Source organism: Palaemon carinicauda, chromosome 35 (assembly GCF_036898095.1).
Source record: "Palaemon carinicauda isolate YSFRI2023 chromosome 35, ASM3689809v2, whole genome shotgun sequence".
Taxonomy (NCBI): domain Eukaryota; kingdom Metazoa; phylum Arthropoda; class Malacostraca; order Decapoda; family Palaemonidae; genus Palaemon; species Palaemon carinicauda.
In genome coordinates this window covers 14,530,710-14,556,202 of record NC_090759.1, presented here as the reverse complement: position 1 = coordinate 14,556,202, position 25,493 = coordinate 14,530,710, and the positions used below count along the sequence as shown (strand labels likewise).

At 40.1% G+C, this 25,493-nt stretch overlaps 1 protein-coding gene across 1 annotated transcript in view; it reads left to right on the top strand.

Moving 5' to 3' along the window:
- The window catches only part of Not10 (CCR4-NOT transcription complex subunit 10), a 176,227-nt gene that overhangs the window by 126,808 nt on the left and 23,926 nt on the right, over nt 1-25,493 (top strand). Inside the window, exons 13-15 of the mRNA XM_068358766.1 lie at nt 6,426-6,583; nt 11,181-11,290; nt 21,083-21,155. Of these exons, the coding sequence (XP_068214867.1) occupies nt 6,426-6,583; nt 11,181-11,290; nt 21,083-21,155 (341 nt within the window). The remainder of the gene's footprint in view (nt 1-6,425; nt 6,584-11,180; nt 11,291-21,082; nt 21,156-25,493) is intronic.

The following is a 25,493-nucleotide window of genomic DNA, read 5'->3' as shown; positions in this document are numbered from 1 at the left end:
TAATCAATATGTACAGAGATTGTCATGATGGAATCTTAACAAGGCAGATTGCAATAGATTTTGGGAACTAAGTGAAATTGAAGAGAATGCAGAATAGTTTGAAAGTGTAGCTGATGCCATAGACTTACTGAATGGAGCTCTATATACAGCAGGAGTCAATTCAATTCCTAAAACCACAGGTTTGTTTAAATGGCGACCAGTCCCTTGGTTGTCATCGGAACTAATTGCCCTGCACAGAGCCACAAGATCTTTAACTTAACTGTGCAGACGCCGTACTGAGGAGAATTTGATTATATACAAGAAATGTAGAGCTCAATTTAGGCGTGCGGTGAAAGGAGCTAGGTGCCAGTCTGGATATCTTTTGTTTCTTCGGTCAACAGTAGAACACCGCTGTCTTCTGTATGGAGGAAATTAGAAAAGATAGCAGGCAAATTTATCCCCAACCTACCCCCAGTGCTGAAGGTGAATGGTCTGTATGTGACTGAAGCAACTGAGGTTAAACAATGCCCTGGCTGATCATTTCTCAAATGTATCATATAAGTGTGAGGTAGCTCCTGGTCACCAGTATAGGAGCAGTGAAGGAGAAAAGAAAATTTTAAATTTTGCAACAGGAAGGGAAGAATGTTACAATGCTCCACCTACTGAATGAGAATTTAATTCTGCACTCGTTATTGTAATGACACAACCCCTGGACCTGATGGAATTCTGTACACAATAATTAAACTTGTACCTGTAAATACTAAGTTATTTTGTTAACAGAATATGGCATGATCACAGTTATCCATGTATTTGGGAACTAGCCTTTATTTTAGCACTATTAAAACCTGGTAAGGATATGTGATTAGCAGCGAGCTATCAACCAATTGCATTGACACCTTGTTTATATAAGATCATGGAGAAGATGGTCAATGCAAGACGGGTGTGGTACCTGGAAAAGAAAAGTATTTTATTGCCTTTCTAGTGTTGTTTTAGAAAAATGCACTCAACAGCTGGTGTGATGATATGACTAGAATCCTCTTTTTTTGTGAAGCCTTTGCTTCCAAACAGCCCCATGTAACAGACTTTTTAGACCTTGAAAAATCATAAAATACTGAATGGAGATATGGTATACTTAAAACCATCATAATTTTGGATTTTGAGGAGAGCTACCATTCAAGCATTCAATACACAGAGATTTTTTTCAAGTTAGATTAGGTGAAACTCTGTTAGAGAAGAAATGTCATTCCCCAAGATATTATCTCAACACTATTTGTAGATGATCTCTCTATATCATTTGTTGGAGCTAGAATGGCAATGGATGAGAGCAAACTACAACTCTCAAAATGACAAAATTATTCAGTGGGCCGATATGAATGCATTTAAGTTTTCGACAAGCAAAATTATTTTCCATTTCTGTCTTATTTGGGGAGTACATCCAGACCCGGATATATTCATCAAAGGTCAATGGATCCTATGTCTAAGTGAAACTAGATTTTTAGGACTGATACTTAATTGTAGACTTACATGAATTTCTCAATTCAAATCATTAAAAGTCAAATGTTTTGAGGCTCTAAATCTTTAAAAAGTTTTGTCCCATACATCATGGGGGCCAGACCGCAGAACTCGTTTAATATTATACAAGGCCTTAATTTAAAAAAAAAAATTGCTTATGGGTGTTAAATATACTCCTCAGCCACCCCAAGCCGATTAAAGATATTAGATTCTATACACCATGTTGGTATCAGATTGGCGACAGGAGTTTTTAGAACTTCGCCTATTCCAACTTTCTTTGTTGACACTGGAGAATTACCTTTAGACCTTTACCGGAAGTCTTCTATTGTTCAATATTGGTTTAGGTTGCTAAGACTTCCTAATTCTTTAGCCTGTCAGGCTGCAAACCTTGTAAGGCATTGTAGATATTTGAAGTTGCACCGAAAATCTTAACCTTATGGTTTTTGGGTAAAGCAATTAATAAACAGTCTTGATATAGCAAGAAATAGAGTCCATCCATTTAGGATATCACTAACCCCTCCATGGAGATTATCAGACATATCTTTTTGTAAATATTTTATTGGTATAAAAAAGAATGTGACTGACTTAAAAGCCAGATCTCTTTTTATGGAACATTTTGAACATCATGGGGAATTGACTGTATTCAGTTTGCCTTAGTGGTTGATGTGTAGAGAAAAACACAAAAATAAGTAAATGATATAAATGAAGGTATAACCATATGTATCATGTGGATGATAAATCCTGAGAAAACGACACAACAGGGATTACTTTGAATTGCAAAAAAGAGTGGTCATTGGTGTGACATAAGAGGACCTGCCATGCTATGTGAGGTGTTTAATTTTGATCTACACAATTTGATGCAAGTGGGTTCTCTTGTATGGATTAATTGACTGAGTTACCTGGTGATGAGAATGTTAGCATTATTTGGAGAAGAGGCAGTACAGTATACTGTACATGAGGCGTATAGGATCATAATGACTCAAGCGCCACCGGGACGGCAACAGCGTTACAAGGTCATTGGATAGAATAAAGCTTCCTCTATCTATTTATGGCATTGGTAATGCTGATTTCCAAGTCCATAGGGTTGAAATCTCTTCTCAAGACTAGGTAACTTACATCCTTATATGCTGCTGCCTGCGTTACTTGAGGTACCTTGCTCGCTGTTTTTAGAGCAGAATGAATCATGTGTTGACTGGGTCCAACCAGCCAATGGGAGGGTGCTGTAGTGTTTTGCGGACTGTGGCCAGATGTAGCACGCAGACTGCCCAATGTTTGAATGCCAACCACACTCCAACGTTCACTACACAAAAAGATAAAACGGTGAAATACCCGTAAATGTGGGCAAAAGGAAAACAGTCAAGAGAACTGGCCACTGGGCACCACCCCTTGATCTTTTGTATTGGGCAAGGGGACACAGCTAGAACCTCAAATTTCCTTATCATAGGCTAACGGCAGACAAAGACTTTTTGCCTTCTAGGGTCTTTTGCCATGTTCTAGCCTACCGTACACCACACTAAATAGACGGCAATCTTACAAGATAACTACAGTACCACAGACACATAGGTTACTGTCTTTCAAATACTGTATTTTTTGACTGAAAGATCCACTTACTGTATTTCCAGTATCCTGGGTCAACAAACCCTTCTGTCTTTGTTTTTTCTAGGGACCTTGGGCAAGAAAAATGACTAATGTATTTCTTTTTTCCTCACTTAACCCTTTTACCCCCAAGCTATTTGGAACTTTCCAACCCTTGACCCCCAGGCGTTTTTTTTTTTCAAGCACATTTTGCAATATATATTTTTTAGATTGCTCTAACAGCCTTAATTTTCATCATAGAGAGGTCAGGTTGGTCTCATTCTTTTGGAAAATGCTTGGAGTTTCTCATAAAGTTATCAAAAATATGCAAATAAATGTAAATAGCAGTGTTTTGCAAGGACGTACCAGTACGTCCATGGGGGTAAAGGGATGAGTTTTGTGAAATGTACCAGTACGTCCATTGGTGGTAAAAGGGTTAAGTGTCCACTGCACTAATATTCTAAAAATCCCCACAGCAAATTGTTTCTTGCCCTCACCTAGCACTTTCAAAAGCAGATGGGAGTCCAAATCGCTCTCGTCACCTATCTTTAATAGACTTCAATACAGGATTCTTTAATTCAGATAATGCATCCAAGTGACACCCATTGCTTGGCAATCCTCATCTTAAAATAAACTTCTAGAACACGACCCCCGCTGAGTGCCGGGCGTTGGTACTCTGTAAAAACTAAGAAAAGGGTAATTACACCATGATGAAATGGACATAGAGCTTACAATAAAACAAAATACACTATATTAAAGCAAAATAGGATTTTAAATTTGTATTTTCCCTAGATATAGAATAAGATTATGGTTTTTTCACACAAACCCCTTATCATTATTAGAACGCGGTACATAACGCGTAGTCGTCTCTCTGCCAATCAGATTTTTTCCCCATAAGACGTGTCTTTCGGTGGCAAATGACTGCCCGCCGTACGTACCACTCACAGCATCCACGCCAGTTGAAGCGTGCATATCTGTTTGTATTTACAACTTTTTGCTTGTTTCTCATTGCTAATGTTGTCTGATATGAGTGATGTGAGTGATATTGATGCTGTTGGTGTTCCTGGGTCATCTTGTGGCCGTAAACGTGTCCGTAATATACTGCAGTGGAAGAAATATGCAGCTAAAATTTAGCGTGATGCTGGTCACACGTACACGAGTCGGGCGACTGGGGAAGAAGTTTCCTCCAAGAAAAGTGAAAATCCTTGCAGAGATGGAAGTTTTGATAAGATACCGATAACAATGATACGGGAAGTATTTAGTGATTTCTGAGGTGTTGCCAATGACGACAAACAGAATGCCTACATAAAGTTGTTAGTGCGTTCAAAATCAGTGAAGAGGCGGTGTAAGTATTAGCCCTCTTTGCCATCTTCATCTTTCATTATTCTTGTTACTAATTGTACTTAGTATTCATCATTATTTTCCATTATTATTATTCCTATTATTCTTATTATTGGTAATAATACTGTCCTTGATGCTATGATGTACATGGAAGATGTATAGAAATAAACACTTTTTATCAATGTCTATTGCAATTGAAATTGTTTATTTTTATTTCAAAATGAATAATGAGATTTACATTTTATGCACTTGTGTGCACTTACACCATACAATATTTTCTTAATCTTTGGGGCAAAACATTCTTAAGGATAGAGCTTTCATCTGCAACTTGTTTAATTAGAAGTGGAATTTTGTTAAAAAAAACTTTAAATTGTTTATTCTTTATTAATTTTATGAAAGTTTATTTACTTCTTTTACTTAAATGGGGGGGAGGGGGGTCATTATTACCTGCTGGGTTTGGATTTTTTTCCCGGTATTCTACACTAATAGTGTACAGTAGTCTTGGCCCTCTTTGCCACCTTCATCTTTCATTATTCTTGGTACTAATATTACTTAGATGGTATTCCTCATTATTTTCCATTATTGTTATTACCGTCATAATTATAATTGGTAATAACACTGTTCTTGATGCTAAAATACATGGAAGGTGTATAGAAACAAACAAAAAAACAGTGTTTATCTATGTCTATTGTAATTGAAATGGTTTTTTTCATATCAAAGTGAATATGTGTTTTACATTTTGCGCACTTACACGCATGCTCATCGTATGATTTTTTTTTATTTTTTGGTAAAGAAATTCTGAAGGAGAGAGCTTTCATTTGTATTTGAAATTGATATCTTTATTAGAAGTGGAGTTATGTTCGAAAAACTTTAGAGGCGTTTTTCTCCTTTTTTTAAAAACCGCGCTTGAGACGGTGTGATCCTGTACGCCTCATATGATTTGTAAGGTTGTATGAGAAATTTGTATTTAAAAGATTCTTAACGTAAATACTGAAGTTTGTGTCAATGTTGAATGTTAAAATAAATCTTGTAAATGTTAAACATTTTCAGTCGGCATGGTTATAAGTTCTTATGAAGCTATGATTTATTAGTTAAAATATGATAAATTGCCTCTGCCACAAAATTAGGAGGTTATGTTTTATCCCTTGTTTGTCTTTGTGTCTTTGTGAGTGAACAGCTACCTGGCCACAATTTTAATCATAAAGTAATGAAACTTGGAGGGATTACATGTTATGTAAAAAACTATGAAATGATTAAGTTTTGGAAGGTCAAGGTCAAAGGTCAACATCTTGGGCAAGCAAAATGTCCAATTTACGTAATCAGCCATAAGTTTGGACATCGTTGTCATGGACTTCAAGCTTGGTTCGTATTTTAGTGTATCAAAATCCACACCAATTAATGCATGTTAAGGTCGAGTTAAAGGTCAAGGTTAAGCTAAAGATCAAATTCCGGTCATCAACTATACGGCCACAATTTTAATCGTAAAGTAATGAAACTTACAGGGATTTTAAACTGTTATGTAAAGACTGGAAATGATTAAATTTTGGAAGGTCAAAGGTCAAGGTTACGGATGAGCAAAACGTCCACATCACGTAATCAACCATGAATTTGGACATCCTTGCCACAGAGATTTCAAACTTGGGAATTTGAGTGTATAAAAATACACACCAATTAATACATGTTAAGATCAAAGGTCAAGGTCGAGAAATAAGCTGCTCCGGCAGAGGTCTGCGCTCTACTGAGTGCCCCTCTAGTTTTGATTGTTTTATATGAATAAATCCAAATGAGAAAATCTTTTGTGTTACTGTATGAGCATTAAGATTTGAAGCTCAATGGTGTTTTGGAATAATATTTTTAATCAAGTTACCAAACATGGATATCTTATATTTTAAAACTCTTACAGCTGTACTGAATGTTTTATTCTTTATAAAAAAGAGAGGTGATTTTAATTTTATTGTTTGAGATTAGATATGAGTCCACTATCTAACTATAACTATTAACACTGTTTATGTTTTTAGGCTTTTGGGGCATTTGTATGCGGGTGAGGCCTTGATTTGTTTAGGAAGGGTGTCAGAAGCAGTTGCACACTTTGATCCTAGGCAAGTTGGGGATATTTCCCTCTCTTCATCATCGCAAGATGCAAATCAAAGCCCCCCACTTCTCTTGCCAAATGACAGTAAGTACTGCTTTTTATCCTAGAAATTTAGTATTTTTATATTCAAGGCATTCATTACTTGATGAGATTTCATTTTGAATACTAAGTTTGAAATATTTGTAAATGTAGATTTTTAAATTTTTTTTTCAGTTTTCAAAAAGTATCTATTTGTTCCGTAACTGGAATACAAACCATGCTATTTATTAGAGGTTATACTTTCGGCAGAGCTGAAATGACGAGCCATTAAAATTTAGCGAGGATTAACTACCCACACCGCTAGTTAGTAGGGGGGGGAGGGGTAGCTTGCTACCACTCCCATTCACACACCTGTGATTTAGTCACTTTACTTTTGGCTCGGATCGAGAGCAGTTGTTTCCTCTCTCCCTCCTCACCTATTCTGGACTGCCATTAATTTTTGTCTTTTAACTTACTTTTTCTTATACTTGTATATATATGAAAATATTCTTTATGTTTATGTATACCGTATATATGTGTATAAAAATATGATTAGTTTCCCTTTCAGTGTTTGTGCTGCGTGTGGGATACATATACGACCACGACGCTTGCGTAGATTAGCAAGGCTAGCACAGTTACACTTCGTGGGGAATGACCTCTCCCTCTCTAGTCCATCGGTCTTCCCTTCGGCATATATCCATTAATTCGGCCGCCACAGGGGAATTGTCATCGCCTGGACTCTCTTCATTCAGCTGTGTCTTTTCCTTTTCCTTTTTTCCTACGGAAAACATGGATTTTTGAGCGAAGGGAATGTGTCCTCTCAAAGTTTGACTACGGCCTTTCTCTTCTCGAGTTCGTTCAACTTTACAACAACAGCGTACTATTGGGGAAGCTCCTTTCCCGTGCGCGGGTTAGGTTGCTCTTCCGATTGTTTGTCTCAATAATTTTTAGTGAAATTAATATTGTATTTTAACTTTTCAGCTTTTCTCCGTGGGGAACACTTCCCTTCAGAGGATCAGTAGTTCTCACTATTAGTGAATATTCCTAGCTGAATTAAATAATTGTAATTCTGTTTTATTACAGTTTCTCCGCTCCCCCCTTCTCCCGTTGGATGTAGATTGGGGAAGGAAGGGCGCAATATTCAATTTTTATGTTGTTCCCTCGGGGTTCCTCTTCGGAGTTCCTCCCTGGGGATTTTGTTAAATAATTAATTTTATTGTCGGCGCAATACTTATTTTATGTTGTTCCCTCGGGGTTCCTCCCTCGGGAATTTCTGTTTAATAATTTATTTTATTTTTTCCCTGTTAACTATGCAGTTTCTCTTCGTTCAACTAGGAGTGCTAATGAAGCATTGTTCTGTTCATGCCTGGGGAATCTGCTGTCACTGCCGTCCCTCAGAGGACGTCGTCATGGGCGTCATCACTTCTCTTAGAAGTACTCCCGTGACAACATGACCAGCACTTCAGATCATCCTAGAACAATAAAAGAGGTTCACCTCCAGGGGTTGGACAACTTCCCTTCCAAGGGAAGTTTCCTCCTCAGGTGTGAGGTTGTTTCTCCCTTCAGAGGGAGAACTTCCCACATCTTAATTAATTCATCGTCTCCGACTGCTGTTGCTGCCTTCGCCCAGACTTCTCTCCCCCCTTGCTGAGTTTCTCTTCCTTCAGGGGCGGAGCACAGTCTTGGCAAGTCTCTTCAACGAAGTGTTCACCTCCCTCGTTCGGGAGAGAGGCCACTCATAGAGACTCCTTTTCGGAGGATCGCTACTGTTAAAGGTCAGCTTGCTGATCCACCGGCCCTCAATGGGCGTTCTTCTAGTCTCTTCTACGAAGTGTTCACCTCTCTTGTTCACGAGAGAAGCCACTCATAGAGACTCCTCTTCGGAGGGTCGCTACTGTTAAAGGTCAGCTTGCTGATCCATCGGCCCTCATGGGTGTCTTCAATTCTCTTCTATGAAGTATCCACCTCTCTCGTTCGCGAGAGAGGCTACTCATAGAGATACCTCTTCGGAGGATCAAGCAGACCTATCAGCGCAGCGCCCTTCCAAAGGGCACATCCCAGTTCCTGATCGTCCTGCCAGTTGACCTACCGATCTACCAGCTCAACCTTGTGCTGCAACGTAGTCCTTTGGACTTCGGTCCTGAACTCTGACACGGACCTTTTTTACGGTCCCCATCGGTGGATGCTCGCCCTTCCAAAGGGCACATCCCAGTTCCTGATCTTCCTGCCAGCTGACCTACCGATCTACCAGCGCAACCCTGCGCTGCAACATAGTCCTTTGGACTTCGGTCCTGGACTCTAACGCAGACCTATTTAAGGTCCCCATCGGTGGATGCTCGCCCTTTTTAAAGGGCACATCCCAGTTCCTGATTGTCCTGCCACTGGTCATCCTACCAGCTGTCCTGCCAACCTACAGTCTTGAGCGCGCCTGTGCCGACGATCTTCCGCGCGCGGACGCCGATGGTCTCCCGCGCGCGCGCCAACAGTCTTGCACGCGCGTGCGCACCGACGATCTACCGCGCGTGGGCGGCGCTGGTCTTCCGAATGTGCCACGATGATTTTCCGCGCACCTGCCAACAGTGTTCAGTGGTCAGTTTTTGTGATTGGTGTCGTGGAAGGGATATCCCTCCCCTTGATGCCTCTATTCTAACAATAGCAGAGTTCATGGCATACCTTTGGGAAGAAATGCTTCTTTGGGTTTTGGCAGTCAAAGGCTACCTCTTAGTCTTAGATCTCGCCTTTAAACTGAAAGGAATAGAATTTTCTTCATCGTTGAAACTTTTTCTACTCATACAAAGTTATGACATGACTTGTCCTCAGTCTGAACTTAAACATCCTCTTTGGAATGTGGTTCGTGTCCTTCAGTCTCCGAAGGGTCCTCCTTACGAACCGTTAACGCCAGGCACCAGATTACCGTTTTATATGGAAGATGGTGTTCCTACTTGCTTTGGCGACGGCCAAAAGAGTTAGTGAGCTGCATGGTCTATCTTCTGACGTCTCCTACTCAAGGAGATGGGGAGAAGTAGTACTCAGCTTCGTCCCTGAGTTCATTGCTAATACTCAAAACCCGGGTGTGCTGGACCCTAGGTTCGACCCATTTCATATCGAGAATCTTAGTTCTATAACCAAAGGTCTAGACCAACTGGTACTTTGCCCAGTCAGGAGTCTGAGGTGTTACCTTAAAAGAACGGCAGCAGCTCATTTCCTTTGTGTCAGCACTATTTGCCAGCACGGGGAAGGTCAAGAGGAGGGTCACAAGGAGTGCCATTTCCTCCTGGATTCGGAAGGTAATTGAATTCACTCTCAATCCAGACCCTCCTCCATCCAAACGACCCAGAGCTCATGATGTCAGGGGCATTGCAACATTTCTGGCTTTCAAGAAAAACTACTCTCTGGCGAAGGTACTGCAAGCAGACGGGTGGAAACATCAGATGACCTTCACTGCCTGCTACCTGCAAACGTAACCCACAGGAACATGGAGACATTTTCCATTGGTCCTATGGTGGCTGCACAACAAGTGATCTAAACACTTCAAACTCCTTGATGGACAAGTAGCAAAGGGTTGAAGGCTGAGGTTACCCAGGTTAGTCTGGGGTGAATGAGTAAGAATGACTGGCTCCTGTCTTCCTTTCCCTTTCTACCCATTTGGGGAATCAGCTCTGTGGTACTGGGCACAGGTGACCTCACCTCTCTGCAGGTAAGATCCACTTCCCTTGTGTAACCTAGTTATAGAATTAATACTTGTTGCGTCGCCAATACCCCTGCGAGGGAGGATATTGAGTAAAGTCTGAGGACTGTCATATGTTTATGACTCAAGTTTGTATGTTAAAGACCAACCGTATTACTAGTATCACAAACACACAGCTTCTGCAGACTGCTAATAGTGCATAGCACAAGATTTTAAGGAGGTTAGGGTTCATACTACTTTGATCACATATGAAATTCGAGAGAACCCCAACTCCAATACTGAGGGCAGTTGTTGAGGACTTCCTCCCTTCTAAGAGTGAGTCACCCCTGTAAATAACGGAAGGTTTGTATTTGTGCAGGAAAAAATGACAAATTTGTAAGTAATTTGTATTTTTCCTTACATACAAACCTGGAACTATTTATACAAATTGGCTCACCATCCCTGTCTCCCAGAAAGCAAAGCGGGTGCTCATCCCAGGTGTGTGAGTAAGCGGGATAGTTGACTACCCCACCCTCACCTGCTAACTAGCGGTTGGGGTTGTTATCCCTCGCTAAAATTATCATGGCTCGTCTTTGTTTCGCCGAAAGTAATACCCTTATAAATAGTTCCACGATTTTATGTTAGGAAAAGTACAAATTACTCCCATATTTATCATTTTTGTAGTATGCAAGGGAAATGGATTGCCTTTCAAGGAAATTGTTGTTTTCATGTAGATGATTGTGTAATAAACAATGAGGTAGAAAACTTGAAAGTTATTACAGTATTACTGTAGCTGCAAAGCTCGCATCAATCACAGTTTGGTTGCTGTCTTGTAATTGTTTCATTAATTTTGATTGATTTAGTTTGAATTTTTCTTAACCATGTAAGACTTTATATCCCTCAAAGAAACGTAATTATTTCTATAATTTTTAGTGCCTGATACTGTATATGTATATTGTCAGTCAACAAATATGTTATCAACAAATTTCTTTCTAGGCTGGTATTCGGGAAACCTATCCACTGCCATGCAAGTAATGCGGTACAACCTAAGTGTTGCATACGCTTTACGGGGAGAACTTGATAAAGCCAACAATATATTAAAAGAGGTAAGATCCTTGGAGGGTTAAATTGAATTTTTCCTTAAAAGTTTTCAAAATTTATATTTATTGTTCTTTACTTTCTTTGTAGTACACTACTGTAGAGTAAGTTGCCAAAAAAGGCATTTACATTTTTAAAGCTTTTATTACACAAAAGTGATTTATTGTATAACCAATTACTGTGCTCATATACAGCCTGCATTCATGGTACTTTGAAAGTTTAGCATACTGCTATCTTTTTTTTTTCTATTATGTATAGTACAGAAGGAAAATGATTGTTGAAATGTGAGCTGCAAGAGACTGGTAGATGATTTGTTTTCCTCAATCTCATCACCCATATTCATCTCATATTGCAATTTAAGCATTAGATATAAATGGTTAAAAGTTCTATGATGTGCATTTTGATAGGCAGGATCCAAAAAGAGCTCATGGGGACATGCACTAGTAAGGAACACAAGACTCTGGCCAGTATAAGGAGTCAAAAATAAAGTAAGAGGTTCCTTTTGGATATAGAATTTTACTAGACCATGAGAGGTTACCTTGTATTAGTTAATTATACACTGGACCATGAGAGGTTACCTTGTACTAGCTGATTATACGCCTCATTATACCTCTTGATTTGCTAATTATGCACATTCTGTCACTTGAACAATATTTATGGTAGAATGAATGAATAAATACTTTCACAATGAAAAATTAAAAGTATTGCTAAGTGCATTTGTCAGTTAATCTCTTGTATTGTATGTACTGTAAGGACATAATGTGCCATCTCTATTTAATTGACTCAGTACATTATATCCTAGGGGGTACAACAGAGATCTATTTCTATGAACACATGGAGGACATAAATATATAATGATAACATGAAACTGTAATAAAAAGTACGAAAGAATTCTTTTAGGGGGGCTGCATTGTATCTACAAAACTTTGTAGGATAAACCATTGCAACCAGAGGACTTGCTGTGGAAATATATTTAATTAGCGTATTAGGTTTTAATCTTTTAATTTAATCTAACAGCTGTACCTGTACTGTATTGCACACATTCCAATTTTTATAGAATTTTAAAATCTATTGCAAGTATTACGTTGATTAACCTTTCAAACCTTTTTTTTTTATCTGTAAAACTTCTGTAGTATACTACACTCATGCATACTGTAGTTAATTATATATAAAATGAAACCTAAATGGTCTAAATATTTTCAAAAAGAATCTTCTTAATTTAGTACAGTTTTCTTTAAACAAGGCTGTCACCTAGTGTGTCTAAAGCATGTATTGATCATCATGAAAGCTGTTTTTTTTTTTTTTTTTTTTTTTTTTTTTTTTTTTTCTTTTTAATGTACTTTTACCATACATTAGATTTACTTGAAATGTGAAAAAGAAAAGATCCATGTCACTAGCAAAGAGATTTATTCAGCCTGTTAAAAATACAGTATAAACAGATTACGTTAGTTATATCTTATTACAGTCATACCTCTCTTCATGAAAGAATCTGCTTACAAAATTTTCACGCTGCGAAAAGAGATGCGAAGATATTTATAACTCACATTGCCAAAAATGTTTCATAATAAGAAAAGAGATTTGCCAGACAGGCCGAGAATAAAAATTTGAAGAAAACGGGTTATTCACACAATAGAAAATGTATCTCTCTAAGGTAAGGGTAACTATAATACAGGTAGTCGCCGACTTACGACAGAGATAGGGACCGAGAGATGCATCGTAAGTCGATTTCTTCATATGTCAAATTAAAAAAGTGAAGTTTCCGTAGATTTATCATGATGCGTTATGATTCGGCAATCATCTCAATCATATTTTATCAATATTTTCTTACTGTCTATCATTATTCCTATGATATCATATGCTCTATTGATGCATTTTTGTATTCTATTTTTCAATTTAAGCATTTTACCAATCGAGAAGTGCTTAAAATTTTGTTTACCTTTGGTTATGATCAGCTGATCTGAAAGTGCCACTACCTACCGTATCAAAATATGGCATACATACGAATGGCATATTTTTTTTTCTTTCATAATTTCTTAACTTATTAGAAATATCTTCATGATGAATATTACATCAGTGCCAATATGTTACAGGAAATCAGTTTCCATACAGTTTGCCTTATCATTAGGTATAATGTAAAATCGTTGTAGCTCTTTCTCTGTGCGTGTGTCTGTGTGCTTGATCACGCAATTGCATACGGGTAGTTCCTTTTTAAAGCTTCATACGTATTCAATTTTTATTTCAATATTAAGCCTTCATATTTCATTAGACATTATATTTTACTTTTCAACTTCTTGATCATATCCATAATCAACATATACTCTTGATTTACTTTTGGTTGGCATCAGCTGATCTCAAGGTCACGCTGCCGTATTACGATTATGCGCACATATAGTATGAATAGCAGTGATTTATGTAATTTTCTTGACATTCTAAATCTCTTCATAATGAATATTATATCAGGGCCAATATGTTATAGGGTATCACATTTTCCATACAGTTTGTTTATAGTCCTTATTATTAGTTATAAAAGGAATACGCATCTATCTCTCTCTCTCTCTCTCTCTCTCTCTCTCTCTCTCTCTCTCTCTCTCTCTCTCTCTCTCTCTCTCTCTCTCCATATTTTGATTTTTAATTTAGTTAAATCTTCATATGAAAATTATTTAAAAAATTCTTAATATCCTTATTCGATGTTTCGATTATGGGAATAGTAACGCATCAGAAGGAAATCACATGATTTGCCTCTCGCCTATCGCCAGAAATATGACGTCATCAGACTTTTTATCTTAAATTTATGGTAAGCTGTACTAGTCTCATAACTAATGATACAGACCACTAAAACACTTTCTATCGTTACTTGGTGTTTTGATGATGGGAATGCTGTATATAAAATTACCTGGTAACACAATGAAAGGAAAGCATTCGGTTTGTCAGCGCGCTTCCACCAGATACATGATGCTACAAAACACATGACGTAAACTCTACGAAGGATGACTTGCAAAATATGTTAATTCATTTTTTGGGCTCAAGCCATGTCGTCCTGATGGAAGGTTCCTATAGGTAGCTTTCTAAGGTATATTTGGCTATAGTGATATTCCCAGAGAATTGACCTTTAGGTCTCCAGAATTCTAACTCCTGGCACAAATATCCTTAAAATTTCGCTTAAGGATATCGCATAATATCAGGGGACATATATCTTGATACGACACATAGCAATCTTCACCCCGAAAAGCGTTTTCGTTTCGAGGGGGAAGAGTGGCGAAAATAGAAGGGGAGCCGTTATCAAGGTTACCCTTCCTCCTGTACTATTACGAGTATCCAAGATGGCGCTCATTCCTATTTTAGTAGCGATTGCGCACGGTGGTGTTCCCTGTTATCTAACGTTTTATATCGTTATTGAGAGGATTTAATCTGCAATCTCCAGCTGCTTCTCCCTCTGGAAAGTTGAATATTTATTCTTTACAGTGTATAATTTTTAGCTCCTGCTTCACAATGAAAATAGCTTAATTTAATGTGTTTTGGAGCTTTGCCAGTCACTGGAGGTGCTATGGGCGCTGCCGTTCGTTATGCATGTGTTATTTAGTTAGCAGAACGACATTCACAGTGGTAATAGCATTAATAAATTATGAAAGCTATTTAGGCACAATTATACTAGTAAAGATATATTATGCATAGAAATTTCCTCTTCCTTATGTTGATCGTATACATTAGAGTTTCGGTGATTTAGGTAACCGAGATCTCGCCCTGCACTAGGCTACATAGCCTATGCGCTTTAGTATACTTTCATTATCCGCGGTTATCCTCGTGTATTGTTTTATCAATTCAACAGGAGATAGTATATCTCTTAGAATTAATTATATAACTCGATACTCGTCTCCTGTGGAGATTTAAGGGTAATGCCTTCTTCCCTCTGAGTGCCGCCATAGGCGACAACCCTATCTTAGTCTTGCCATAGAGTAGTTCACTCAGGCTTGACTAGGCTAGTGTTTTCTGTCTCCCACCCTTGCCGGCGAGTATACCGGCTTGGGTTTTCGACAGAACCTCAGAGTATTCAGTCTTTCTCCGGCAGCCGAGCGGCAGGGTGAGTAGTCACTCCCCTGCCGGCTTAGTGCTGCCAACACAGGAGGCTAAGCCTCCCTAGGCCGCACTCTAATTGGTAGTGTGATGCCGCCACCTTCTCCCCTACAGTCTAGAAGACTAGTCCTGTTTCAGCAGACCCTAGGCTGAAGAATAGATATTCTTCTGCTGCCTAGGATGGCGCCGATACTGAAACAATGTTTCACTCGTGTGGAAGTGGTGGCAATCCTGCCGCCTTCTTCTACACTTGATACAGGACCCTTTTCCCTTCCCCTCTCTGTCCTTTAGCGATGGCTTAGCTATCGCAATCCTGTGGCCGTCGTCCTGCAATCTCACCGCTTGCCGGGTAGATTGTGGTGCCGGCCGGGCTCCTACATAGGCAGCTGTATAGTCACTCAGTCTTTCCCTTATGGACACAAGGCTCCGGGAAAGGTTGTGACGGCTGCCGGTGGGAGACCCCTCTGCTGCTGAGTGTTCTTGATTCCTCTCTTGGACTGCCATCCACATTCCTAAAACCGGCACTGCCGGCAACGGATCTTGTGGCTGGATGGAAGCTTGAATGATGCATTCTCCCCTTCCATTTGAACCCTCATTCTAATAAGGCAGCCCTTCACTCCATGCTTTCTCTCTCTCTGTCAGATAGTGCTGCCAGGCACTAACCCAGCCGGCAGCATGTCGGCTGGACCAATACCGTCAGGTACTACCCAGCCGGCGACATGCCGGCCGGACTGTGCCGCCAGGTGCTAGCCCTGCCGGCAATATGTCGGCTGAATTACAGTATATGATTATACAGTAGCCAGTATATTTGCAGTATAGTATGTACTGCAGACAGAAAACTATAGTATATATTATACAGTAGTTATTTTCCGTTATTTTCCAACATACCTTGTGTATCTTTGCACAATCTATTGCTTAGACCAATCCTATATTGAAAGAATAGAATTCCCTCAATACTCTGATTAGAAATCAGTTAATAACTTACCCCACAATATTAAATAATTTAAGAAGGATCAGTAACACTTTTCTATCCCTAGAGGTTAGAACTCTCCCTTTTGAGTTTGCTCTGATCAAGGAAACTCTATAACCTTAATATTGAGGGGAGGTCATAGCAATTGGCTGGAAAGGATACACAAGTATGTGTCTTTCCTAATTTCTTTCTAGCATACTATCCTAAGCTCTGATGGTTAAAATATTAATATTAATATTTTGCATAATCTGTTTATCATGTGTGATAAACAACCGCATACTCATTTAATTTTCCTTTCTTTACAGGAGGAACCCCAGATGAAATGTGATGTGATCTTCTGCAACCATAAGATTAGGAACTTCTACGGTCACAAAGCGTGCAGGTCTCATGCCCCCTGCACCATCATTACTGAAACCCTGCAGTACTGGGACCCCCAAGTCTGCAATATCTATCGGACCTTGGTGACCGAAGGTTTCGACGACCCCAAGTCAACGGAGTCGAGGGATGCGGCATGAGAAAAGCTGCGCAAGTGGGTACGAGGGTTCGAGAAGAACTCTCCGGGACCATACCTACCTAATGATAGGATGCGTAGCTTGCTGTTCCCAAAAGCCGGTAGTGAAATTGTCGTGCCCCAAGCACGACCCGGACCTCCCTGCGTCCAGATTGCCATTGAGACGGATGTCAGTGAGGCGTTGCAAAGCATGGACGTCCACCAGGAGGAAAGGATGTTGGAAGTGTCTACGGACAATGAAAATGATCTACTAAAGGATGATCCCGTAGAGGAGGCTACTCTACCTCTGGAAGAAGATGATGATGTCGAGTCAGAGTTTCTTACGTCTGTGCCGGCACCGGAGCCGTTACCCTCGACATCTTCAGCTTCTACCCTTCCATTGGACAACATGAGCCAGACACTGGCCCATCTTACGGCCTTAATGGAGAACATTCGCAAGCAAGGTGAAGCAAGGGAAGCGAGACTCGAGAGAGAGCTCCGTGAAGCTCCACTTACCGCCTCCTAAGGGTCATACAAGTGACCCAGAGTCCAAGACCTCTCAACCTGCTCCAAAACCAATCCCTGGAGGTATGCGGAGTTTATGCCGATTACTAACGGCAAACTCTACATCTCAGAGAAGATGGGAGCTGTCCCCTTAGACGACATCCAGTTTGGCCAAGCTTTAATGCTTATCGTGATTGCTTCATTCGACTGAAGCATGAACCAACGCCAAAAGAGGAGACAGAACCGAAGGAGGTCATGGTTTTCGACCACGATAAGGCACAGGCTCTCTTGTCGAGTAGCCTGAAAAAGGGGAGCTATTCAAATTCGAAAGTGTCCGCCTTGAACAAGAAACACCCTACCTTTCTTGCTCCTGCTTCAATAGCCTTCCTCTTTAGGTCGAAGGCATTTAAAACTGTTGCCAAGGCAGTGGAGGCAGGCAAACCATGCCCTGCACTAGAGGAGTGCAGGCCTCTGTCGTTAGCATACTGCCACTGACCCTTCTTAATATTTAATATTGTGGGGTAAGTATTAACTGATTACCAATCAGAATATTGAAGGAATTCTTTTCTTTCAATATAGGATCAGGCTCAGCAAAAGACTGTACAAGGATATACAAGGTATGTTGGAAATAACTACTGTATAATAAATACTATAGTTTTCTGTTTGCAGTATATACTATACTGCAAATATACTGGCTACTGTATAACCATATACTGTAGTTCAGAAAGACACATACTTGTGTATCCCTCCCAGTCAATTGTTGTGACCTTCCCTTCCAATATTAAAATTAGAGAGTTTCCTGATCAGGAAAAACTCAAAAGAGAAGGGTTGTAACCTCTAGGGATAGAAAAGTGTACTACCACTGACCCCTCTAACTATTTAATATTGTAGGGTAAGTTATTAACTGATTTCTAATCAGAGTATTGAAGGAATTCTATTCTTTCAATATAGGACTGGTCTCAGCAAAAGACTGTCCAAGGATACACAAAATATGTTAGAAAATAACTACTGTATGATGTATACAATAGTTTTCTATCTGCAGTATATGCTATACTGCAAATATACTGGCTACTGTATAATCATATACTGTAGTTTAGCCGGCATGTTGCCAGCAGGGCTAGCACCTGGCGGTACAGTCTGGCCGGCATGTCGCCGGCTGGGTAGTACCTGGTGGTACTGGTCCAGTCGGCATGCCGCCCACCGAGTAAGTACCTGACGGCATTGGCCCAGCCGACATGCTGCCGGCTGGGTTAGTACCTGGCGGCGCTAGCTGATAGAAAGAGAAAAAGCATGGAGTGAAGGGCTGCCTTATTAAAAAGTATGTTTACAATAAATAAGGGTGTAAGTATATAACCTTACTGCCTTCCTCCAGAAATGAGGGTTCAAATGGAAGGGAAGAATGCATCATTCAGGCTTCCATCCAGCCACAAGATTCGTTGCCGGCATTGCCAGTTCAGGAATGTGGATGGCAGTCCAAGGGAGGATTGAAGAACCTTCAGCAGCAGGAGGGTCTCCCACCGGCAGCCATCACAGCCGCCACCGCAACCCACCCGGCAAGCGGTGAGATTGCAGGACGACGGCCACAGATTGCGATGGCTAAGTCATCGCTAAAGGACAGAGAGGGGAAGGGAAAAGGGTTCTGTAACAAGTGTAGAAGAAGGCGGCAGGATTGCCGCCACTTCCACACAAGAGTGAAACAATGTTTCAGTATCGGCGCCATCCTAGGCGGCAGAAGAATATCTATTCTTCAGCCTAGGGTCTGCCGAATTTATCGAGTGTCGAAGAAGGCGGCAGGACTGCCGCCGCCTCCACAGAAGAGAGAAACAATGTTTCAGTATTGGTGACATCCTAAGCGGCAGAAGAATACTATTCTTCAGCCTAGGGTCTGCCGACACAGGACTAGTCTTCTAGACCGCAGGGGAGAAGGTGGCGGCAACATACTACCACTTCATGTGCGGCCTAGGAAGGCTTAGCCTCCTATGCCAGCAGCTGTAAGCCGGCAGGGGAGTGACTACTCACCCTGCTTCTCTTCCGCCGGCAGAAAGACTGAATACTCTGAGGTTCTGTCGAAAACCAAAGCCGGGATCTCGCCAGCAAAGGTGGGAGACAGAAAAATCTAGCCTAGTCAAGCCAGAGTGGGCTACTCTATGGCAAGACCAGATAGGGTTGCCGCGGCACTCAGAGGTAAGAAGGGATTACCCTTAAATCTCCGCAGGAGACAAGTATCGAGTTACAGTATATAATTCTAGGAGATGTACTATCTCCCGTTGAATCAATAAAACGATAACCAAGGGTAAACGGGGATAATGTCTGAAAGCATACCACAGTGCCTAGGCTAGGTAGCCTAGCGCGAGACGATACTCGGTTACCTAAATCACCGAAACTCTAACGTATACGATCGACAATAGGAAGAGGAAATTATGCATAAAATATATATCTTTACTAGTATAATTGTACCTAAATAGCTTTCATAATTTATTAATGCTATCACAACCGGAAAAGTCGTTCTGCTAACTAAATAACACATGCAAAACAAACGACAGCGCCCATGGCGCCTCCGGTAACAGGCCTAGCTCCTTAACACGAAAATTTACTCTAATTTCACTGTGAGGCAGGAGCTAAAATTTATACACTGTAAAGAATAAATACTCAACTTTCCAGAGGAAAAAGAAGCTGGAGAATGCATAATAAATCCTCACAAAAGGGATCAAAATGTTAGATCAACAGGGAACACCACCGTGCAAAATCGCTACCAAAATAGGAATGAGCGCCATCTTGGATACAGCGCCATCTAGATACTCAATAGTAGTACGGGAAGAAGGGTAACCTTGATAACGGCTCCCCTTCTATTTTTGCCACTCCTCCCCCTCGAAACGAAAACACTTCGGGGTGAAGATTGCTATGTGTCGTATCAAGATATATGTCCCCTGATTTATGCGATATCCCTAAGAAAAATTTTAAGGATATTCGTGCCAGGAGTTAGAATTCTGGAGACCCTAAAGGTTAATTCTCTGGGAATATCACTGTAGTCAAATATTCCTTAGAAAGCTACCTATAGGAACCTTCCATCAGGACGACATGGCTTGAGCCCAAAAATTTTGTTCACATAAAAATGGAGGGAACAATGCTATTTGGGTCTACACATCCACAAGTATCATGGCCAAGTTAGAGTCTCATTTTTCTTGGGGTTGAATAGCTAAACTAGCCAAATTAGTTCCAGAAAAACAGGAAGACAGTGGATTATGTTTCTTATTGCTCTGCTTACTGTTAAAAAAACATCATCAAAACTGAGCCATTTGGTTTAAGCTAAAAGTGTATGACTTAAGCACGTGCAATTATGTGTGTTTCTGAGCTGTACCATGAAGGGTTTCTTTTATGGACATTTGGTATTTAATTTTGGTTGAAGCATAAGCAATCTGAGCAACAGCTCTTAGCAGAGTACCTGTATAGCTATTCCAAAACAATTCTTATTATTTCTTTTCCTAAGAAGATAATTGTTGTTATTATTAAAGCTTTCTAAGCATAAATACAGAAGCTGGATAATTTTTGCTAGGAAAATTTTGATGACATTTTCACTCAAAGAAAAAATACAGTGTAATTATGCAATGTAGAATGAAATGGGATAAACTACTCTTTATAAGAAAGCCATTGAGAGAGTAATTAGAAAAATATTTCAAATTCAGAATATGAATGTGAATTGGAGGATGTAGACTTGACAAGAGGGAGATGTTCCATCTGAATTAAATTGAATTTCTTATTTTTTAGGTTTGGACTGAGAGGAATGGAAATATACCTCCGCAGGTTATCATGCTGGCCATGTACATTCAACTGCAAATGGGTAAGTATTGTGACTGTTTTTTGCATATCCAACTGAGTTTACAGTATGCACTTAAGGAGATAATTTTCTGTATACCTATGGTTGCTTTTAGTATTTTTTTATGCTTTTATATATTTATATTTGTATAGAAAGGTGAAATATGTACTCGGAAATTACTATGACTACTGCTATTTTTGAATCATATGCGCATAACGATTTGAGTGGCATTCAAATTCAATAAAGTCAAGCTTGAGAGCAGACCTCATTTGTAGCATGGAAACCTGCCCTCCTTAAAAATATGAACACAGTTAAAGACAAATTTGTTTTAACTGTTTTTTCTTTCATAGAAAAAAATTTGCTTTTGCTATATGTGAACTAGGCAGAAAGGTGTTTCAAATCATTTTGATGAATCTTACCTCTTGTTCACATTGTTTATATCTATGAAGTGCAAACTTTTGACTTATAACAAATGATAAAAATCATTCCATAATTTCTGCAGCATGGATCCCCATCCCTTTAAAGGAATAGTTTTGAATGGTTGAACAGTTGGCATTCCCCCTACTTGGCCCTCACAAAATTTACGTTGCCAGAGCAGCATTACTGTTTTTGCAATGCTCTAGTGATTTTTCTTTATAATGATTGTTAATGATTATCATAGGGTATACTGTATTGTTAGTTATTTTAATCACTTTCGTGATGAGATTATTCAGGTATATTTTGTGCGCTTACCAGATATTATTCGTAATGTTTCAAGTATCATAGTTTTTTACCTATGATTGCCTCTCCACTGCATAGCTTCTATGACTACCTAGAATATAAACAATCAACTGTAATTTTGGAGTTATGCTTTTTCTTGTTCGGTAATTGGATCACAGAATTTTGTCTAGCTGTAACTGCAAGTACAAAGATTTTGTAGATGTTCTGATTACTGTATCACAGTCTGACTAGCATAAGGGAAAGAAGTGTTTTTTCTCCCAGTACTGTTGATTGTGTCCTTAAGGGGAAGTCCCTGTGTCTCCGTATTTATGGTATAATGTTACATTCTCTTACTGGTGAGTGGGGTTTAATGTGAAATTAACTACAGTAACCTGTCAATTGTGTTCTTATATAATAATAAAGATTACCTTAGGATAATTTATCTAGCCCTTAATCCAAAAAATTCACCTAAATTTTAACCACATTGGCAACCCTGTTACCTCCCATTCTGTCCATCCATTGGCAACCCTGTTACCTCCCATTCTGTCCATCCATTGGCAACACTGTTGGCTGAACTGAGAGTTCGCTCAATTTTATAGTCAGTTGTTAGCAAACGGTCAGGCTAAATAGTCGACCACTTTCTTGAATTTTCATTTCCCCCTTTTTGCTCATTAGGTCTTCTTTAGTTTGTGTGTTTGTTGATTCTTATAACCATTTACCTGTGTTAGTAACATTATGTGGCTCCCGTGTTTGAATTGTCATTGATCTGATAATTTTTTTGTGCAACGCGGCTTTTCTTCTTCATTGATGGAGTCTCAAGATTCTTTGGTAATTCCCTCTTTGAATCCTGTCAGGAGCTGCCATTCTTGCGATTTACGGATGAGCTGTAGGGATTATGATCCACATGATAATTGCTCTAATTGCAGAGGTAAGGTATGTGATTTATCTTCTCATTGCAACTTGTGTTGTTCATGATACGAGAGTAAGATGGCAGCTTACATTAATCATCAAAAGACTACAACAAAAGAGGGTTTTTAAAGAGAAGAAAAACTCCTCGGTTAGTGAGGAGTTCCTTGATTTGTGTACTGTGGGCGCTGGTTCTTTTGGGCTGTGGTACCAGTGATTCCGATCCTGATTCACACAGTCCCCTCATCCCACGTGATCGGTGGTTACACCTTTAGAGTCAAGGGTTAATTCATTAGAGGCCAGTTGGGGACAAAAACTTGAGTCTTTATAGCAATATTTGGACAGAGAGATATCAATTAAATTTATAAGTTGACAAATTAGAATTTGCCTCTAATAAAATGTCAAATAATCTTAAAGATTTCTTTTCAGCTCCTTACCAGGTGCCTATTGCCAGTGCCCAGGGTTAGGGTAAGGCAGATCCCCTGATGTGGCGCAGACCTAGGGAGGAAGAGGTCAGGGTTGGTGCCTAGCAATTGGTGCACAATTTCCCTTTTTGTTCCCATAACAGTGCCTGAGAGCACTAAGGTGAGGGTAGAGGGGTTGTGGGCAGACTCTAGGCCTAAGGCATGCAGTCATAAGTGCTTAGACAGGGGTGCCAGGGAGGATCATTCTTATGGGTCTGATCAGGAAGATGAGTTTAGGTCTAGGGGCTTGGAGCCCATGGATTCACTTAATGAAAATTTTGATATGGTGTTAGTAGAAGAGACTCTTTAGCTATGTATGGTAAGCTGCTCTTCTAGGAGAAGGACATTCCAAAATCAAACCATTGTTCTCTAGTCTTGGGTAGTGCCATAGCCTCTGTACCATGGTCTTCCACTCTCTTGGGTTAGAGTTCTCTTGCTTGAGGACACACTCAGGCACACTATTCTATCTTATTTATCTTCCTCTTGTTTTGTTAAAGTTTTTATAGTTTGTATAGATATTTATTTTATTGTTATTACTCTTCTTAAAATATTTTATTTATCTTTTTTCCTTTCCTCACTGGGCTATTTTCCCTGTTGGAGCCCTTAGGCTTATAGCATCCTGCTTTTCCAACTAGGGTTGTAGCTTAGCAAGTAATAAAAATAATAATGATAATAATAATAATAGTATTTCTCCTGCATGACAAGTCCAAAGTTCTGCCCCCTCCTCCCTCTCGCTGTATTACTGAAGGGGGCTTCTTGGAAGGTCTATCGCAGTCACGTGAACTGATGTGTTTTCCCTATGACCAGAGATTTCAGATTAGTGCTGACATTTCAGTCAAGGTGATTGCTGAAGGGAAGAAAAGATTCTCTTCCCTCCTTTAGTTTTGTCGAGGGGTCCATCAGGTTTCAGTTGACTTTTCCTTTATTAAACCTCCCAGGCCAAATTCAAAGTTTGAGTGCCTTTTAGATGGTCGCCTGCCTTCTCAGAAGGCTTCAGTTTCTATTTCCTCAGCTCTCTTCAAGAGGCCCAGTATTTTTAACATGTGGCTTTTGGGTGGTATTCCGAGATATGTTAAGGACTGAGGGTTTGTTCCTCCCAATGCTCCTTTCAGAGATTATATTCTATTTCTGGGGCCTCGGTTTGTCAGAACTATTTGATGCTAATTTGTTGGCCTTCTTGGTCTCTTTGGGGTGTCAGAGGTTGGTTGTTCTTCTCTCTTCCTCAGTTTTGGAATATCAAAAGGTCTCATCTCTTTGCCTCTTCTCCTTTTGAGGAATTCTTCTTTGATGGAGGTGTCCTGTCCGAAGTGTATGTGGAACATCAAGGAGATCTTACTTTGGAAGTTACGAGGGTTTTTGTCCAGGGCCTTCTCCTTGGGGTTTCCTTCCCTTCACCCATGTGGGTAGGGAAACAGAAGTCTAGTTCTAAAGGTTTTCAACCCTCTTCCTCACATTCTAGTCCTGTTGCTGTCATCTCTCCTTTGGCTGGTTCTTCTTGATCCTCTGGTACCTTGTCCTCCTTATGTGGTGGGTTTTCCAGCAAATGAAATAGGGTCTCTTAGCTTGAGGACAGGGGTAAAGGGAAAGACAAACTAGTTGGGTTTCGTCCTCCTCCACTCATGGAAGTAAGGCTTTTCGTAAATATGAGCCGTTACCTTGCCTGGAGAATTCTGTCGGAGCCTCTCTCTCCTGCCATTGGTCAGCTTGGCATCAAGCAGGGTTGAGAGAGTGGAAGGGGCAGGTTTTGAGGGCCAGATATTAGATTCCTTTTCCTGCAAAACTTCCCTTTCCACTTGCCCACTCGGCTTCGACAGTTATACCCCCAGTTCCATCAGGGAATATAGTAGAGAAAGATGCCATAGAGCTAGCGCCCCCATATCCAGGTTTCTACTTGCACAGATTTGTGGTTTTAAAGTCCTCGGGTGCTTGGCTCCCCATCATAGACCTCTCGATTTCAAGCAGTTTTGTGGTGAAGTCCACCTTGAGGTTAGAGAGAGTTCAGTTGGTCCTACTGACAATCAGACAAGGGGACTGGATGGGTTCCATCGACTTGGAGGATGCTTATCTTTAAAGTTCCCATTCATCTGGAAAGCAGGCCTTTTCTTCACTTTTGCTAGGAGTTAGCTATCCTTGTAATTGATTGAATGATTTGGAGTTTTCTGGCATCCTGAGATTGAAGGTCATTGACATCTTCCTTGATTCTGTCCCAGAGCAACACTTACCTAGGGATCTTTCTGGACACTATGATTTTGAGGGTTTCTCTAGCCAAGAATCAGATATACAAACTTATTAG